General features: G+C 37.2%; 1 protein-coding gene across 1 annotated transcript in view; it reads left to right on the top strand.

Moving 5' to 3' along the window:
• HDAC9 (histone deacetylase 9) overlaps positions 1-20,218 on the top strand; it is a 275,406-nt gene that overhangs the window by 133,667 nt on the left and 121,521 nt on the right. Inside the window, exons 13-15 of the mRNA XM_031066816.1 lie at positions 1,826-1,959; positions 9,588-9,708; positions 14,255-14,304. Coding sequence (XP_030922676.1) covers positions 1,826-1,959; positions 9,588-9,708; positions 14,255-14,304 — 305 coding nt within the window. The remainder of the gene's footprint in view (positions 1-1,825; positions 1,960-9,587; positions 9,709-14,254; positions 14,305-20,218) is intronic.

Genomic DNA, 20,218 nt, shown 5'->3' with positions numbered 1-20,218 from the left:
AGTTAGGTATTATATTTGCGTTCTCTTTACGCTTAACATAAGTGTATTCTCATTTTGGCTTAAATATCAAGATCCCAAAGGATCAGTTCTAAAGTGCATGAGCTAAGAAATATGGCAGCATAAATATTTCTAGAGCAGCATAACTTCTGGCTGGCTTCTAACTGAATTATCTCAGAAACTTAACTTTGAATCACCCACGATGTACACAGGCTCTCGGTCAGAAAAGCTTTTAAAGGCTTTATTGATGTTCAATACCCATTAGAGAACTTTCTTAAATAAAGGTGGTGTTGAGAATCTTGTTGAATCTGGACTTTAATTTTGTATTCAGTAGCAGGCGAATACAATTTTCCCAGAACTGTGCTGGCATCCCCAGTAATGGTGGCATATAAGATGTTTTGAATGCCAAGTATTGCAGCTTGGAGAACTAGTTAATCTCAGTCCCTTTCAACTGTAAGGGAAAGAAAAAAGCCAAATATTTCCCAAATGAAAATGGTCCACATAGGGGTAAGGAAAATAATTTTTGTTCCAGACATGTCTAGGAGAAATGCAAAGAACAAGTAAATACAGAAAATCATTTTTCAGTGTTTCAGACTTGGTTTGAAAGCCTTGAAAATTGAATTTAGCTTGAGACTACTCACTAAAATTTCTCTTTTGCTCCCAATACACAGCTACAGAGCACTGTGATACTGATAGCTTTTTTTTGTATAGAGCTGTTCCGTCCTCGCATAAATGACCATAGAAAATTCAAAAGGTACCTTGCACTTGCAGTCAAACAACAGGATTTGATCCTAATTGAGTAGTGGGTGGAACTTTTTAATGGAAAAGGACTCTGGCTGCCACTGTTTTGACTCTCTGAAACACTCATTTGATATGTTTTGAGATCTGGAATTAATATAGTATTAGTTAAGCAGTAAAACTGCAGAGTGCCATTGCCATTTTGTAATTTATTTTTAAAGGTTTCTCTAAATTATATTCTTTACACTTCTATGCATAACATTTTCTTGTTGTATATAGGTTAACAGCTTTAACTAACTTTACCTACTAGAGAAAGAGAAAACAAGTGATTCAGTAGGGAGACTTTTTTTTTCTAGACATAAAATCTTTCAAAAGACATCACCCAATTCCCCTTCTTCTTTATAGTTAATTGCATTTATTAATATAATTTCTTGAGAAATAATCTTTGCTTTACTGGTGTCACAAGATTCACCTCATAAATCAAAATTCAGAGTCTCACCAAGGAAAATGAAATGTAAGTCCAGAGAAGGGCAACAAAGCTGGTGAAGGGTCTAGCAAGTGACTCCTGTAAGGAGCACCTGAGTGAGCTGTGGGTGTTTAACCTGGGGAAAACGAGACTCAGGGGAGACCTTACTGCTCTCTACAACTGCCTGGAAGGAGGCTGTGGCCAGGTGGGGATTGGTCTCTCCTCCCAGACAAACAGCAACAGGACATGAGGACATGGCCTCAGGCTGTGTCAGGGGTGGTTCAGGTTCAGGTTGGACATCAGGAAGAATTTCTTCCCAGGAAGAGTTGTCAGGCATGGGAATGGGCTTCCCAGGGAGGTGGTCGAGTCACCATCCCGGGAGACCTTCAAAAAACAACTGTTCGTGGCACTCAGTGGTCTAGTCTAGTTGACAAGGTGGAGAAAGGCCAAAGATTGGACTCAATGATCTTGGAAGTCTTTTCCAACCTAAATGATTCAGTGGGATTTTCATCTTGCTGTAATTGTCAAATAAAATCCAGTTTTACTAAAGCATGCATGACAGGGAAGAGTATAACTAGCCTTTGTCTCATTTGTTTCTGATTTTGTGCTGTCTTTGTGCTGAAGGTGTTGTGTATGACAGTCTGATGCTGAAGCACCAGTGCATGTGTGGGAACTATGCCAATCACCCCGAACACGCTGGACGAATCCAAAGCATCTGGTCAAGGCTGCAAGAAACTGGGTTGCTAAACAAGTGCGAGGTAATTAAAAATTAAGACCAGATATCTGACTTGCTAAAGTAAATAGCAAATTTATTAAGTCCTAAACCTGTCTTACTTCTGTAATAAGAGAGTAATTTGTTTTAGGAATGATATGGTCTTAATTGATAATATTAAAATAATACATTACAGGAAAACACACTTCACAATCAGAAAATAAAGAATTTACATGGTGTTATGCATTCACAGGCATCAGAATATAAAACCCAGACATGATTATTCCTCACCTTTATAAAGGAATGTAGACAAGCAGTAGTCAAATAGTAAGTGCAGTCCTCCCAACGGCATGGTTCTTAACTTTTTCAAGCAACTAAGGATTTTACTTCTGTAGCATAGAACATTTTTTAAAATTTAGTTTGTATCACTCTGTAAGCATATTGCATTTTGTCTTTTTTTCAGACTTTAAAGTCTGTTTTCATAGTATGATTCTTTATCCGGTATACAACAGGTCCCATGTGAAGCCCCAAGACATTCAAGAACAATCTTATAGGCAATAGCAAATTTGTAATATTTTTCTGCTGCAATTTCCCTCAAAAAATTGCATATTAAACCATGCTTCAATCAAATATGGTCTGTGAGGCTCATATATGATTTGGGTTAGTTAAAAGTAGCTTTTTCTTACCATCCCCTGCTTCCTGTGAGTTGTGAAGCACTGTCAACTTCAGAAGCCTGTGGCAATTGCAGGAGTTTACTGCACTGCAGCACAAGTTTACAAAGTTCAGCAAAAATTTGCTAGTGTTCTGCAGGATCCCAAAATTGCCATGGCTCTCATGTTCTGTTTAATTGCTTTTCTTTATATCCTTAGGTTTTTACAAACCCAAAAGAACCGGTTCAATAGATCCCTTTGAATAGCTCTTAGTGACTGTCCCCAAAGATTTTCTTCTGGGTAGCTCAGTGTCCTGGTCAGTGAGATATGGCAAGCACTGTAAATGGATTTGTTGTATACACTCATCTGACTAGATGGCAGCACTCTAACAGGCTAATTCTTTTTTTTTAGCTTAGATAATGTTTTTGGTGTTCAAAAAGACTTTCTTTCAGCAAGGCCCTTAAGGCCACCTATCACATGAGTGGTTTCACTGGAGAATCACATACTTCAAGATTAAGTTAAACATGCAGCTCAGTGCTTTGTAAAATAAAGCCTAGTTACCTTCTCGGCTCAGGACTCTGTATTACAAAGAAAAGACAAAAGAGGAAAAATAAGTAAAATGCAGTGTGCTACCATGTACTGCTTTCTTCACTAACAAACAGCTGCTGTTGAACAGTAAATTGTGTGGCGCTGTAAAAGGTATAAAATGAAAAAGTGGTATGTGTTAGTTTGAGATGCATGCAGTGTAAGAGTTTCCTGGAAATTTAAAGTTTTCTCTTGTAATTCTAAAATTTCAAAACTTAAAGCACAGCTTATTAGGTCTCGCATAATTAAGTGAGGAGGGAGAAAGGAAAAAAGTCACTTCATGTTGAATTGCATTCCGCTAATATTGACCCCAACTGTGGGCTTTGAAATGAGGCTGGAATGTGAAATGAGCTATCAAAATGTAAACCCTGATGATAACATTAAGGAGTCTCAGTATGAAGCTGATGCATAGATCTGGTGTTTATGCAGATCCTCTTAGGTAGCTAGAGACAGAATTGTATTTGGTGATGCAATCTGTCCTTTGGTTCACTAAATTATCTAGCATGTGCCTAACATCAAACCAGTGCTTAAAACTGCTCACTTTCCAAAATAAGAAAGGGTACAGTAATACACTTAGTTGGTACTCTGTTTGTGTAGAAAATCATTCAGCTGAATAGACATCTTGTGTCACTAAAGGAGTGGTTATGGCATTATCCAAGATATAAAAAGCCACCATCAAGCTGCTTTCTGGAATACACCACACCAAGAGTGTGTGGTGAAAGGATCATGGGCACCTGCACCGTCACTTCTGCTGAATTCTGAATGCCCCCTCATGGACACTACCATTTCTTGATATGATTTCTCAGCATAATTTCCCACATTATTTGTCAGGAGTGGAAGATGGCTGGTCAGGTTTTGCCCCATGCATTACCTCAAACACCAAGGCTAAAGGGCAGGTTAGCAACTGCAACCTACAGCAGCCACTTAGGAAATCCTCTGCAGTTAATGGTGAACTTTTTTTCTCTCTAACTAAAACAGTAGTCCCACAGGAGGCCTGCAGGCCCACTCTTTGTCTGATAAGGAGTTTTAGGATCAAAACTAGTTCAGTCAGAGGTAGCTCAGGTTTTTTACCTTGCACTGTATGTACCCTGGGGCACAGGCTTGTTTAGGGGGCCCTCCCTCTTTTCAAGATCTAACAAGAAACCCTTATGAAAATTAAAAACTTGTATCTCTATGACCCTTGTTATCTATAGCAGGGAGCTTTATGTGGTTCCTAAATCCTTTAGTGTGGATTAAGTCCTCTCACACAGCTCAGGTCTTTGGCAATAGAGAGACGACTGGCTGAGTGTTCTGAACTAACTTGGCACAGGATGATGAAAGTCATACAGACTAAGGCTAACACCATGCTTGCTGCAGTTCATAGATTAATTTAGGTTGACTAATCTAAGCTTAATGTATTGCCTTTGTATATACCTGCACATATTACTCATGCTGACCCCAAATTATTTTTAAAATACAACTTGGCTGTGCATCTGCTACAAAATAAAATGTGTCTGAGACTTTTCTCTACCCCTGCAGCCAACTGGCATGGAAAGGCCCATGTTCATACTACCAGGAATGCTTCCTGGCCCATGCCAGTGACCAAACCATGTCTGGGAGTTGTTTGGGAGAGTGCTAGCTGCTGCTCAGCCAAAACAGTATGAAGGACCACTTTAGCAATTTAATAGTACAGATGATTGTGTTACTCTGCCTGGGAATGTTTCCTGGCACTGCTTAGTTTACTGCTGCAGACACAGCCAGGAGGACTTGCTTTTCCAGACTGTATTTTGTCTTTCTAGCCATAGATACTTCTGTTCTAGAATTATTCAAACAACAGCTTGGAGGACTTTTGCTAAACAAAAAAAAAAAAATAGTTTTAGCTTTCAGATTATTTTTTAAATCATATGCTACTTCCAAACAGATAGATTAATTCCTCCATTGGATTCCTCAAGACAAGGGAAAAAATACATCAGACCATTGCCAGTCACAGAGAGCCACATTTGAGAGACCAGCCCCTAACTGAGCTCAGGGCAGGAGAGTGGAGTAATTCACATGCATCCACATCCACACACACATCCATGGTGAACTTTATTATAGTCCTGGTATGTATGTATTGGGAAAACAAAATTAATACACAATATTTTTGCATTAGTTTCTAAATGTCTATGTTTGCTGAAATGCCTGTTTGGTGTTTGTTAAAGGCTGAGTTATCAAATGCAGACAGGGGCAGCTAAAAGATGCAAAGATGGGTATAAAATCCTCCATTATGTTTTTTTTTTTTTTTTTACAATTTTCCCTTGGTAAACAGCTATGCCTAGCTGCTCTACCTTTGGGACAATAAAAGGACTGAATTATGTTTTGGTAGGGGTGTCTACTTTCCACTTGTTTTAGCAAAAGGGAGTATTCAAATATCTCCTTTGGGGCTGTAATTTATACACACATGACTGACATTAGGCTACAGTGATCAGCACACTTTCAGAAGACAGAGGAAAATGTAGCCATGGTCCTGCTTCATGGGCCCACCTTTACTTCCTGTAGGGACTGTAGTCCAGCAACACTTTTCAGCCTAGAATTTGTTCTAAATTTTGGTAGTTTTCTGGATTAGAGAGGCATCTTACACCTCCTGCTGTCCACATCTCATCAACTGAAGGGGAGAGAAGGAAAGAATTTAAAGTTGAGTTTGCCAGATCACATAAACTGAAACATTTGAAAAATTCCACTCCTTGAACCTCAATTTGCCACTAAAGCTAAAATAATGCAGGAAAAGTTAGTCTTTTTTAAAGAGCAACAATATTTAGAGTGTTTAACATGTTCTAACTCACTAAATCTTAAGTGTTAGGCATTAGATGACCAAAACCTGTGAAGACGATAAAGGATCTCTATGTGGGTGCATGTGTGTCAGAGGCATGCTTCAAATTCCCGCATGGTGGTTATGGGAAGTGATGTGAGTATTCTGACTGGCACAGGACATGTTATCTGTGAGTAGTTTTGAAAACGAGAAAAATTAACAGCTGTGAGAAATCTCAGGAAGGCAGGAAAAGATCTGGAGACCTTGTTTGCAAACTTGATAGCCTAAGGGAATTTCATACAAAAAGCTGCAATACAGGCAATGGACACATTACACTAAGAGATGCAAGTGAAAAATATCCTTAATCTTTGTAACAATTCATGTTAGTTTAGCAGAAAGAAACAGCCACCATCACCTTTGTCCTTTTGAATCTCTGTCTGTGCATGAGTTTACTCTGCTGATAGTCTAACCAAAATCTTCAGGTTAATAGAGGTTGTCTGTGTGCAAATATAATGGTCTCTTTTAAAAAGAGATTTTCCTGTTGTGGGGACAATGGATTTCTAGTTCTAGACTTATTTTTCAAAGCACTCAGGTGTAAGTATTTCGCTCTCCTGAGATATATAAATGTTTCTGTTGATGAGGGAACCACATATGTCAGAGGACAAAGCCAACACAAAAATTGCCATACACATTAGAAAAGGATAACCTGCCTTCTACTAAGGATGTAGTAGATGGGTGGATGTATAGTTCAAACTCTCTGTAATGAAACAAATACTGTTCATCTGTTTTCCCATGCTATTTCTCTTTTTTTTTGTTGGCTTTATGCCAATTTTCTGCTACATTTTATAATTTTGATACTACCATGGTCCATGAAAATTAAGTAAGACACTTCCAAATTAAAAAAAAAAAGACATGGCTAAAAGTGTAGGTGTAAAGTTATACAAATGCATATGTTCTGTTTTCTGATACTCATGCTAGTGAGAGCCAAAAGTGATCACTTTGCATAACTGAAGTTACATGAGAGGCTCTGGCAACAGACTTAGCATAAAAGCTTGTGTAGATTTGCTAAATACTGACATCATTGTGTGAGAACTATTCTTGGAAATTATTACAGGTGATTTTTAATGCACTTTTTTCCTCTGTGCGGAGCCTTAGATAGTTGAGGTTGATATGGAGAGATACTGCAAAGATGGGGTGAAAGGAACACAAAATGAGGAGATGGGAATGCAGAAGCAGCACAGACATGTGCACTGTTTAGCCTTCCCTTTCCTCCTGCCATCTACAGTGTAAATGTCCTTGCTGATGTTAGAGCTGGAGCAGCCATGGAGAAAGAGCAGCTCTGGTCTCTGCCAGCCCAGCTGGTGGCTGCTCTCCAAGGACCTCACTGGGGGGAGCTGCCTGGAATGGAATGTCCTTCTCAGTGCTACTTGATTTCTGCACCAAACTGGTTTCTGCATAACCTGTTTCTATCCTAGAGAATTTGACTGGTGGTACTGGGTAGAAGGTATGTTGTTGGCAAGACATTTTGGGAGAGCGTTTCCAGACCAGATATTGCATAACACCCATTGTAACAATAATGGCTAGCTGTGTGGTTTGTTATAGTTAAAGGGATATGGCATTCCATTTGACAACACTTAAAAAAAAACCCCAGACAATTAACTGTCTTAAACATGTCTGAGAGTTTTTGTATACCTTGTAGAAAATATGTGACCAAAGAGTGAGTATTTTGCTCAAGGTTCTTTGGCATGACCTTCATAAAATTCCTTTTTACTTTTCTTATACATTTTTTTATCTGTCTTAAAAGCCAGACTCCTTTCCCAGATTTGCCGTGGAGAATTGGGTACATACATTTTAAAGCAGCTTGTTAGAAACATGGACCTTAATGAGAATGGATGAAGGAATAAATGTTACCAGTCACCTCACTTGTGAAGAAAAATATTTTATCTGACCCAGAAGAACCATTACAGAGTTTACTGACTCCATGAAGTAACATAATGTGCTGATTTTGATTGTGCAACTGTGTGTTAAAAGGACGTGAGTGCACTGCTACAAATTCTCATGTGAGACTGAGAGAGGCTTGAAGAAATTAGAGATGAAAAAGGGTTTATTAAGTCATTTAGTTCTTGGATCATTCCCTAAAATGTTCTTTCCACTGCTGTGTCTAGTCAAGTTTTAAACACTGAGAGAAATAGGGCTTCCACCATTTCCCTGAGGGGGAGCTTGTTCCACAGTCATCTAGCTCTAACTCAAAGGATATTTTTCCTGATTAGTCAGAAAAAAATCCCACTGCTTAACTGAATATAAATTGTGCATGGATCTTCTGACCCCCCCATCCCCCAGGCATCTCCTCTTTTCTGTAGTGCACATTCTCTTTAATATTCATAATATTGCTTTCCTCTCCTAGTGCAGAGGTTGGTGCTTTCCAATGTGTATGACAAGGTGTTGGATACAATAAGAATTTAACCTCCAAGAAAACTAGAACTAAATGCATTTCTGCAACAGGTAAATCAGTCTAGTTGAAAATAGGGTAGTTTATTTAGATAAGTGCTCTACCTGTGTATCTGTAGACCTTGAGAGTCAGACAGACCCAATCTAAGCTCTGAGAGAGTTGGCCTTCGGTGTTCATAAGGACCAGGTCTGCAAACAGGGTCCAAGACCTTAAAATCAAGATGTATTCTTTTTACTTTATCCAATATCAACAGGAAGGATGATTTTGGGTCCAGAACTTTGTTGACAGTGCTGTTTATTATGCCCAATCCTGAACAAAATCAGATTCATGTTGCTGTATCTTCAAAGGCTGTGCAGCACTAGCACAAGAAGATAAATAGATATTTTTATGATATGCTGTAACTCCAATTACACACAAGGAATAGATATGCCAAATAAGAAAGTGTTAGTTTTATCTTTCCTTTCCTATCTTTCTTCCTTCCTAAACTGATTTGTAGAAAGATGTCTCAGATTTTTACATCTTGTTTTGGGGCAAGTACAGGCTGGAGACCCAGTCAAAAAGACAAACTTCACTTACAAAAATGTAAGAAAGCAAGCGAATCATCATGTGTAACAGCAAAAATATTAATCACATGTGATCACAAATGTCCGTATGTTGATATTGATCACACATTAAAAATTTAGAAACATACACAAATATGTTACTAAAGCATTTAAAGTTTAATTTTCTTTTTCTCTCTGTCTCTCCTCACCGTGATTATGTTCCTCCTAGCAGCATAAATCACAAGTACTAGTAATGGTGCAAAACACATTAATCCTCATTCCAAACCCATCTGCAGCTTACAGGTGTGAATAATATTTTGCTCTCTAAGTCAGGGTTTTTTTCTAGCCAGATTTCTTACTTAAAAAATATTTAATCTTTTTGTTTGTATCTCTTAATATATTATGCAGAAAAGAGTCTGAATCTTTTATTTTTCTTTTATGTGAAACCCTGTATTAAGATAACTCTCCTAAGGCTAACGTGAAGCATTTTGTGATAAAGCACACATGCATTTGTTTTTCATATAGCATTACTTTAATAAACAAATCAGTGTCACATTCCTGCATGACGCAATTTCAACCCATTATTAATCATACTAAATGTTATTTCGGACCTTTACTTTTTTTTTTTTCTCCCTAAATATTGTCAGTGGAATATCGTAGGCCTCTGCTGTTTTCTTTCAGCGAATTCGAGGTCGAAAAGCCAGTCTGGAGGAAATACAGCTGGTTCACTCTGAACATCATTCACTGCTGTATGGCACCAGCCCACTGAACAGACAGAAGCTGGACCCCAGGAAACTCCTAGGTCTGTACAGGCCTCTCTATTCTACTGAGAACAGCACATTCCAGCACTGTCATTAGTCATAGCTGGTGTCAGTTTAAAACACTTGGCAAGCAGTGTGACAAAAATTCACTTCTTCCAAATGCATTGCTATGTGCAAGGAGAATGTTACAATGGAAGCCAAATATAGATTAGCAAAATACACTGGCTGAAAGCAGTGATATGAGTTTCTCCTCATTTGCTTCAGAAATCATCAGTGTTAACCTTTTACTGTAACTTGTTCTCCATTGGAGGTCAGTGGCAAATTTGAACACAGCTGGTTTTCTACCTCCTTGTATTCTTTGATTTGAAATTAGGAATTTAAGATACACTTGCTTGTCAGAATTGTTTGTTTGCTGTTCTCATTTGCTTAATTTCAAGCCTTTCAGCCACCCTGTCTGCAGATACTATGCCTAAGTTTTGCTAATAAGTGAACTTTATTTTAATACCTTCTCATTATGCAAGATATGATATCTTTCTGAACAACATGAGGGAAAATACATTAAGATATTAAATGCACCTATGGTTGTACACAATAGCAGAAAACGGACAGTTTTTTCTACATAAAATATCTTCATGTGCAACCGATGCTCAGTGTATGTCTTTAGTAACACACAAGTAGGGTTAAAATGAGCTCTTCCATTAGTGTAACATGAAGTAAGTCTACTTGTCAGAAACACACAAAAACCTAGTGCATGAAAAGCCATGAGTGAAATCCTGCCCTTTATGTCCCAGCACACTGGATGCAACACTCTAATTCTCAGTTATTTTTATAGCACTTCTTCTAAGATGTGGAGCTTTTCCTAAATGCAATCAAATCCAACCCAAACAAAAATAACATTAGCCATCGAAAGAAATTGCTGCCACAATTCTAGTAATACATAGCAGTTATTTTGCTTTGGAAACTTATGCTGTTTCTTCTGTAAGGCAGACTGTTGCTTCAGGAAGTCCTAAGATCATAATGTTATATAGGTTTATACATTTTCTTAGCCAAGGCAACATCAAAACTGAAAAATATTTACAGTATAATAGATTCTCAGGAGCTTGAATTTCTAAGTAGGAAATCCTCTTTAAAAAAAAGTGCTTCCAAGAAAAAGTTCTAAATTCCTGCAATTCCAATTAAATTAAATTTCCGATTAAATTAGAAACATTTTTATTTGATTTCATCAACATTGTTAAATTGTTCCTTTTTGATACAGTCAGGCATTTAATTTAAATAATTTTGTTGACTTTATTTTTAATTTCTCTTTTACATTATTTAATATAGTATACATTAATACAAAATATTATTCCAATTTTGGATTTCATGGTCAGGCAGCCTCTGGGATGCAGTGTGCAGTAGCAGGTACAAGGTTAAGAAGGAATGGACCTGACTTGTATGTTTGCTGATCTACTCAGAATGCAGAAAGATTTGTTTATCCAATCTCAGAAAACCATTTCTTGGCCCACAGTTTCTTACTGGACATGTTTTGCCTTTTTTATTGGACCCTTAGTCCAAAACATTTACTCTCTAAGTTTATATCAAGATCACACTCTTAGAACATATTCTGAGTGTATCTTTGGCTCACTGCCCTTTTCTCTCTCAGTTTCTAGGATATTTTCTTGTTGCATCTCACATGGCCTTTTACCAAGACAAAAGTCAATAAAACACCCTTCCCACATGCTTTTGCATGTGCCTGTTTTCTGGCTGGAAGCTCTAATCATTTGGGCTTCCAGATTCTTGGACAAAGGAACCTAATTGTCCCTTACATTTTTCCAAAATGCAGTCCTGATTTTGCTGTCCCCATTTCAGCTGAGGTTGAACCTAACCAATCTTGACATTAAAATTAACGTCTTTGTAAGTAACAGAAATTCAATATACATGTAGGGGAAAATAGCTAAGAAAATATTTCTTATAAAAATGTCATAAATAACAACATTGTCTCAGAAAAGATTTCTATTGCAATGAAAGTGTATTGTTTTTTCTACAAAAAAGTTCCATCAAATGACGGCTTTTCATCCTAATGAAAAGTAGGACCTAACCTCCCTTTCTTTACTCCTCTACTCATCCAAAAAGACAGAAGCATCATTTGTTCACCACTTATGCTCCAGAAAACATTTGTTTCCTGTTCCTTGTTGGAGGAGTGCATCTGCCTTCTCTGTGGCTCTTTTGCTTTTGAAAGTGAGCTTTTACTCATCATTTTTCCTCAGTTTATCAGACTCTCAGTCCCCAGTCATCAATCTCCCAAGCAGCTTCCTTGACTTCTGTAGGGACCTGACCTCAGTGAGTGATGGGTGCCTCAGCACCTAATTTGACAAACTAGCTTCTATGCCTTTGTGCATTGATATTCTAGAATACAAATATTGGAACATTTCTACTTCTATCAGTACACAATTGTACTGTGTTTAAAGTGCTGGTGACTACAAACTTTGCCCTAGCACAAAGTCAAAAAAATTTGACTATTTAGACTTTGTCTTCTATCTTACTTAAATATCAATATCTTAAGTATCTCAATATCTTCTGGGACCTCAACTTCAAATATCATGGGAAATTCTCACTCCATTTTCAGAGTAGCTTTTTGATATTGATTTTCATTTCTGGCAGGCTGTTACGAGCTTTCCTTATTTGTGAGGCTAGCTAAGCAATGGTCTCATTTTCTCTTAGTCCAACATTTCCCCACTGTTCTTTTAATGAAATCTCAAGGTTTTTCTTGTCCTTCAGAGTCTGGCAACTACTATTTTTTAAGCCATCATGCAATAAGAAGTGAGTATTCCAGCTTCTTGATACACTGAAAAGTGTATCCATGCTTGTTTTCCCCAAGCACTATCTTCTGACTGATTTCAGTGTCCTTCCTCACCATCTGCTTCTCTGTTTTTACTTTATGTTTATTGTTTTTAAGTGTTTGCCATGCACAATGTGCCTGGCTGCAGGGAGATAAATGAGAGTTCATCTGTTGTATCTTATGTCCCAACTCTGCCATGGAATTTAAGAAAAAATGTCTAGTCATCCATTAATCTAAAAATTCCTTCTTTTACCTCAAATTACATCTTATGTTTCCATTAATGTCTTCTGTCACTTTAACAGCACTAATTTTTTTTTTGTTATCTGCTTGTGACTTTTTCATCTTCCCCATAGTAAAAAGTGAAAAATTGGTCCCTGGATCTACTTAGCAAGATCTGGAAACTCCAACTTGCACCTCTGACAATCTCCTGCAGCCAACATTTCCTTGCATGTCTGGGGCCATTAGGACTCACAGTATGAGAATATTCTGCATAGCTGCTGCACCTGCATTTCCCCTGGTAGCTCCACAGGAGGTTTTGTTTGGTTTCTCTCGCACACTGTGCAAACTGATCAAAGGCCTCTAGTCGGATAAAAATGCATCTTGGATTTTACTCAAAGTGTAAAGCACTTTCCTCATCCCAGACCTTGCAGTCTGGTCTCTCATACTTCAAAGATGATGGCTTATAGCTGTCTTTATGCATTTCATTGGCACCTGCTAAACATGAGTAACTGCAGCATTCACCCCTTCCATATCAATGGGTGACTCCTCTAGGAAACTCCAGTGATTCACTATCTAACGTTTCCTCCAGATGGCAAAGTTACAAAGCCAGTTCTGTGATATGGCAGGGGAAAAGCTTATGTTCTCTTCCACAGCTGCCTTAGGATCAGATTACACACTGGGATAGGAATTGCATCAAATCCTGAGATCGTTACCCAGTTTTCATATTGTCATTATCAAGACAAACTGTGAGTTTAGTAGTACCAAAAAAAAAAAAATTAATAAAATGTGAGTATAAACATTAAGGTAAACCCTATCATATTAGCTAATGTATAGAGCATATTAGCTAGAAATTAAATTCTAAAGCCTATTAAGTTTTTGTTCCTTTAGTATAATGTATTTACTGAATAATACTGAAAAAATAGTATTTCAAGTTATGTTTTCAAAATATTAATCCAATCATTGATGTAACATAAATGAAGAAAAAGCATTTTTACACAGATAGAAAGACTAAGGCTGCAATTTTCAAAGGCGAAACTCTTTTGAAGCAAAGAAGCTAAGAAATTAGTTATCAGTTTTATGTAAACTTAATGTAGTTCCCTCTCTTGTCAGTGAAAAGAAACAGGTACTTCTCAAGCATATTTCATCCCATCAGTCATGTAGGCTGGATGGAGGTGCCTGCCTCAGTCCTGTAGCTGGAAAAGAAACTGAGATGAGTAGCTTAGTCAAGTTGCTTATCAGCTACAGATATCAGGATGATTAGTCACCCTAGTTCAGAGTGATTTTCTGTGGAATTTTGGTCATTCAATTCCTTTGAAATTACCACTTTCCAGTCTTAAGATTTTTCACTGTTACATAACAGCACCTTAAAAGTCCCATGGCTGATTTGATTTCTAAATATTATGATTATTTTTCATATTATTATCTGGCATTTTCATAGTGATAATAATACTAAAATCTGAATTACTATAAAGAATAAGGAAATACTGTTCCACTATTTAAATAATTTTGATAAACAATACTTACTGTTTCTTTTTTCCTTTAATATATAGGAAACGTGTCTCAAAAACTCTTTTCCTTGTTGCCTTGTGGGGGACTTGGGGTAAGTAGATTTTTTTTCTTTTTTCCACAAAAGGGACAGCACAAAACATATGGGCTCTCTGGCTAATTCTTTAGCACTATCAGTTCAAAGTCTTCAGAAGCTGATAAAAAATGTAGAGATGAAACATGAGCCATAAACGCACTGTGTCCTCAAAGACATGGAAGACAGCACATTACAAGAGACATATGGAAGAATTAGGAACAAATTTGGTGTAAATGTGCCAATTTCTAGTTATCCCACTTTGGTTTTTCTATACAAACTCATTTCTTGAGGAAAGTACCATGGGCACAATTGTTATAGCACAATGAGCTTTGGAGAAGCTGTTTCGTGTACTGCTGAAAAGTAAATATGGCTCCACACTTCTCTGAAAGACAAATAAGTTGCCAACGCTAACATTTAGCATGAAAAGGGCTCACTAGCTGCTAGCCAATAAAAAAATTTATTATTTTAATACTTGGGTATTAAAATAATAAAATATGTCAGCATTTTTATACCCTGTTTTGAAATAGATTCATCCTGAAGACAAGCTCATATTAGGACACAGTAGACAAAAGTCCACAGAAAGAAACATGTTGCAACACTAGGTGAAAGAGTAAAGCTAAATTAGTGAAAACCATGTAGAATTTCTACTGATACCGGTATCACGCTCCTATTAAATTGTAGCAAAGATAATTCCCAGGAGAAATAATTTTTCACATAAATGAGCTTTTCACACAAAAGCATTTCATGCTTTTGGTCCAGCTGGATCCATTATTTACTGATGTCATCAATATCAAAGTGAAACAGTAATATTCTAGATATCAGTGGGCTGGATGGTTGATGTATATTTTACTTCCCTTTTACTGCTTCCCAGTGAATTCTCTTAGTATCCTCTCTGAAAAGTCTGAGCAGACATAAAAGCATTATCTCTGGAGGTCAACTTTCGCTGCTACCTTATACAGTTTTATTTACCTTTATTCTTCACAAAGGATAAATTCCATACCATACTAGTATGTTTATATGACAGAAGAAATACTCATTTTTGTAAGGTTTTAACACGCTCAAGAAAAAAAAGCCTTTTAACCTTCAGTATTTTGTAATTTTGGTGGATTTCTGAACTATGAATTAAAAATAAAATAATCAGGAAGTCATAATCATTCCAGCTCTTCTACCTTGGGCTTAGCTTGCTGAAGATCCTGCCTAAAATTTGGAAGCTGGTGACTAGCAACTTGCCAATCTGGAAACTTGGGCATCATTTCTATATGTGGTTCAGCTAACACTACATATTGACATATAGATGTGATTGCACGTGCACTTCTGTAAACTGCTGTGTGCACACATGCACACATATATGCACACACTGGTGTGTAAAAAAGGTAATTTTTCACACTGCTGGTGCAGAGAAAATTGAACAAAAAATTAATAAATTTGAGAAAGGATGTTCAGGCTTCTGAGTAAAAAGGAGATTATGTAAAAGTTCTAATCTATTTGAGGGCCTTGGATAGTAAAATAGACTATAGCATTCTTTAAAAAGTAAAGGATAAGACTTTTCTATTAAACAGATTATTGTGACAAGAGATGACCAGAGATGTGCTCTGAAATCCTGCTACTAATGACAGTATGTTTCATTCTAAAGCTAACACAGGTCAGAATTGCTCACTACAACTTCACTGTTTTAAGCATTTAAATTCATCTACACTTTTTTTCCAGTCTGTTTCATTTACTTCTTATTTAAATTCATGGAAATTGGATTAAAGCACATGTTGTAGAAATGGATCTTTTATTTATTTATTTTCTAGTTGGTCTGCCTTTCTATATATGATTACTGTCAGGCTTGCTGTGGGGCTCTTTTAAAGGAATGGGTTATGACCTTTTTCAAGGTAAATAATCAGATTAGGAGCTTTCTTTCAGCAATATTTAGCTGACGATTGGTTAAACTCAGGGAAAGGGAGCTGCTTCAAACTATGTGGAAACAATTCTTAAGCTTACTTTCAGAAATGATGGTGGAAATGAGGAAGAAATATTGCTACTTAGTAGCTTTCAACTTAAATGAAAGGTATAAAGCAGTAATCAATGAAAAGCAGGAAGTGTAGTTCATGCAAAGATTTCAGGGAGGGATGGAAGAATTTTATCTTTTTTATGTTTGTTGTATATTTTTTCCTCCTTGCTTGTATAATTAGTTGTTTGCTACAGAATATAATACAGTGTTAAGAAAAAAATTCCATTCTTGCAGGAGACTTTATGATTGCCTTTTGGATGAGGGTTTTCAGAGCTCTTTGATCCTATTATTTTCTAACCATACATGGACCTTACTGTTATTATGCAGCTCTGTCATTAAATAGATTAGTGGTTTGACTACTCACACAGGGGCTGGGAAACCTAGGCTCAGTTCTGTCCACTCCCAGGCTGGATTTAATATCAGATATATCATTTCTTAGAGAGTGTTGCTACCACACAGGAGATCAAATACTATTTCTGGTTACGGACCCCCACACCATGCACTAAAGTGATGCCATTGTTGGAAAGAGCACTGGACAAGTAAGGCTTTATCCTTAAGTAGTTCAAGCCCATCTGCCTAGGGCTATGATCTTCCTATTATATACAATTATAAATACTTCCAAGTCCTAGTTCTGAGGCCTGTTCCACAAACACATTATAAATTTGACGTGAAAGAATCACTGAACAGAATGAAAACTGCTCTTGGATCAAGGAATGAAAGCTAGGACTTCTTAAACACTGAAGACATGATCACTTGATGGACTTATATTGTTCACAAACAAAAGTCCAAGTAACTTCTGTAACCCTGAATTCTACTCTATTACTGCTTTTCTTATCTCTGTTCTAAAACTGCAGCAAACATCAGGGATCCTCTCCTTTGGGCAAAAAACAAGTTTGTTTCAAGAACTTTGAAAAGCAAACAAGAGGCAGCCTGTGTCCATAACTAGTATTTTCTGATCCTTTACCAACACTCCACTAAATCTTTTGTAGCAATGAAAAAAAGTATGTAAAACTACAGTTTACTCATTTTGTACATACTTTTCATCCATATGAATTTTCTTTTAAGTAGTGCTAGGGATTCATTATGTCAGAGTCATTGGCTTAGTGTATGTTATGCTTTCAGGAGAAATCAAATAAATTTTTTAGCTTGATAAGGAACAATATAAGTAGTAATTGGCTCTCTTACCTAAGAGCAGAAATCTGTTTCATCTGTACAGCTAAACTGAACATATCTCACAAAGAGACAAAAAAATTGCCTAAGCTAGCATCCTAAATTTGCCCATAACAGGTTTTCTTTCACTGATGGTTAATATTTTATCAGAGGACTATCCAGGGTCAGGAGTATAAAATCCACTGAAGTATGGAATCTCTCTCCTGCAATAACGCTTTTTATGGTTTTTTTTTTCTTTCAAGCTTAACCTTGTTCCAGAACAAACTGTTGTTAGAGAATTCTAATACCAGGGGGATGAAATTCCTTGTGTTGGAGAGAGACTAGCAGCTCGATGGCCAGCAGTTTTAATAAAAAGAGAAGGTTTCTTGCAGCTGGTCAGAGGTTTGGAATGTGAAAATTTTTCCAGGAGAGGTGGGTAGATTGCAGGTGAAGTGGCCAAATGGGGAGAATAATCACAAATTACATTTTGGTTCTGTGGATTGTCAGACTGTTCCACAATTTTTCATCTGTAAACAGCCACTAGAGCTATAACTGATCATTTGACCAATGTATCCATCTATTGCAATTCCTCTCCTGTTGTGCTGTGAAAAGGACAATAAGAGAAGCAGAAATCTACTTTTAATGGGAGTAAGTTTCATCTCCTTGTCTCAGTCTGTCACTAAAAATAGTGATTGTTTTCTTGCCTGTTTGACCTGCTGCTGTGTGAAGAGATCTTGAAGTCATTTCTCAGCCATATTTTTTTTGTCTAGTTGATAGGCAAAAAACCCCACCAAAGCAAAGAAGAGCAGGCTTTTATGATAATGTCATCATCGTCTCCCAGCTTCAAACACTTCTGCGGCTTTTGAATTGTCATTTATAACTTGGAACTGAAGCGACCCATAATTCCCTTGATGCATTTAGAGAAATTGATAACAGACTGCTTCTTTTATGGCTCAGAGGAGGCAACTCCCATCACATCACTATTGGCAGTCAATATTATTTTCTGACATGGTTGTAAAAGTATAAAGGGGCTTATGGCATTTGTTTAGATGAGGAATGGGCTCTCAAGCTGTGCTGGGGTTTATGGGTCCAGATTACTGAGAAGCAAAGGGAATATGATGTTTGCAAACAGGATATGATTTTATTTAAGTTTGGGTTTCATACGTTGTTCCCTGGGGATTGTCCTGCAGACAGAAGAGAATTTCACTTTTATCATATGAAATTGGGCATCTTTCCAATCCCCCCTGCTCTCCCCCCATCCTCCCCACCAAAGACACTGCTTCAAACCTGTAATGCGTAGTCAGAACTTTAAACTGCAAGAGGAGGAGCTGGGGGAGAAAGCTGCCCTGCAAAAAATCAGACTTCACAAAAATAATATTTATTGAGCTAAATAGAGTGGCTCTTGGGCTAAATATCAAGCCATCTGAATGGCTAAGTATGGCTTGTACATAATATGGAATGTCCATTGCATTTCCTCTAATTTTGCTGTTACAGCAGCAAAGAGAAATCATATCTTCTGCTGAGATAAGCTGGTCTTGTTTAGAAAACCAAAGTGTAACTTGGATTTTCATATCAGAAAATAATTTGACCAGTAATTACCAAGGGAAGAAGTTTATAGTTATAAAATCTCTCAACATATTTATAAAACTTACAAAACATTCATATTTTCTGAATGTTAAATTCCTTCCTGCTAGTCCTTGCAGTGGCAGCTGACAGTGCTACTTTTTGCCCTGACCACACAGGAAGAAATGCAATAAGAAAGGCAAGATTTTACTAGTACACAAGTTTAGTAAGCCATCCAGGAAACAAATTGGTTTTTGCTGCTTCTCATTCTTCCCTTGATCTTCTCAGTCTGTGCCCAGGAAGAATTTTCAGCCTTTACATATTATGACTCTTAATTCCTCTTATTTCTATAAGAGCTAATGGCACCAAACTGGTTCCATTAACATGGTAGAACTGTCTAAAATCAAGAAAATGTTGGCAGTGGCATTGCCTTCTTGTAGCAAGTTTAGGTTCCAGGCTGCTTAGGTATCTGTCCTTATACCTGCACACAAATGTGTCAGTAAAGAAATTAGACTGCCTATCATTTAGGCACTCAAATGAACCATCACCTTCACAGAGATATTAGAATTAACTTGTGCTTTTTCCCTATATTCCAGGCTGTACCACAATAGGCATAGTCCTCTGAACAAAAAGTGTGTCTGTTTCCTAGTTTTGGGAAAGCAATCTGAAATTTCTATAAGCTCATCTACTCAATATTAAGTTTTCCATTGTGAAATCATTAATATACCATGCTGCCAATATATTCACCAAATAGTTTAAATTGCTTTCCTGACTCAACCTACTGAAATCTGCCAGTTACAACATTTTGGAGCACCCTGCAGAAGGCTCCCAGGAATGAAGGACTTGTTTACCTCCTAAAACTGTCAGTTATACCACCCCTAAAGAAATAGATTTCATCAAAAAAACAGGCACATCATACTTTAATTGGCATATTTTGCAGACTATTTAGGACTCACAGTTGCACGGTGTTGACTGTGATATTGTCTGCAGAGGTAAACAAAATGTGTCATAAATAAGGCCACCCTGGTACCACCCCAGGGCAATTTAAGGCCACTAGGGATGGAGCTATTCCAGAGCTGTAAGTTTGTCTAGAGAAAAAATAGCAAATAGATAGAATTAATTTAATTAAAATTTAACTAACTTGCAGCCCAGAACAACAGATATCTGAAGATTCCCTTGTCCAGCTTTATGTACTGGCATTAGAAAGCCACATTCATCAGTACA

Source organism: Geospiza fortis, unplaced genomic scaffold (assembly GCF_000277835.1).
Source record: "Geospiza fortis unplaced genomic scaffold, GeoFor_1.0 scaffold138, whole genome shotgun sequence".
Classification (NCBI taxonomy): Eukaryota; Metazoa; Chordata; class Aves; order Passeriformes; family Thraupidae; genus Geospiza; species Geospiza fortis.
The sequence above is the reverse complement of the archived record's forward strand: the minus strand, read 5'-3'. Positions and strand labels throughout refer to the sequence as shown.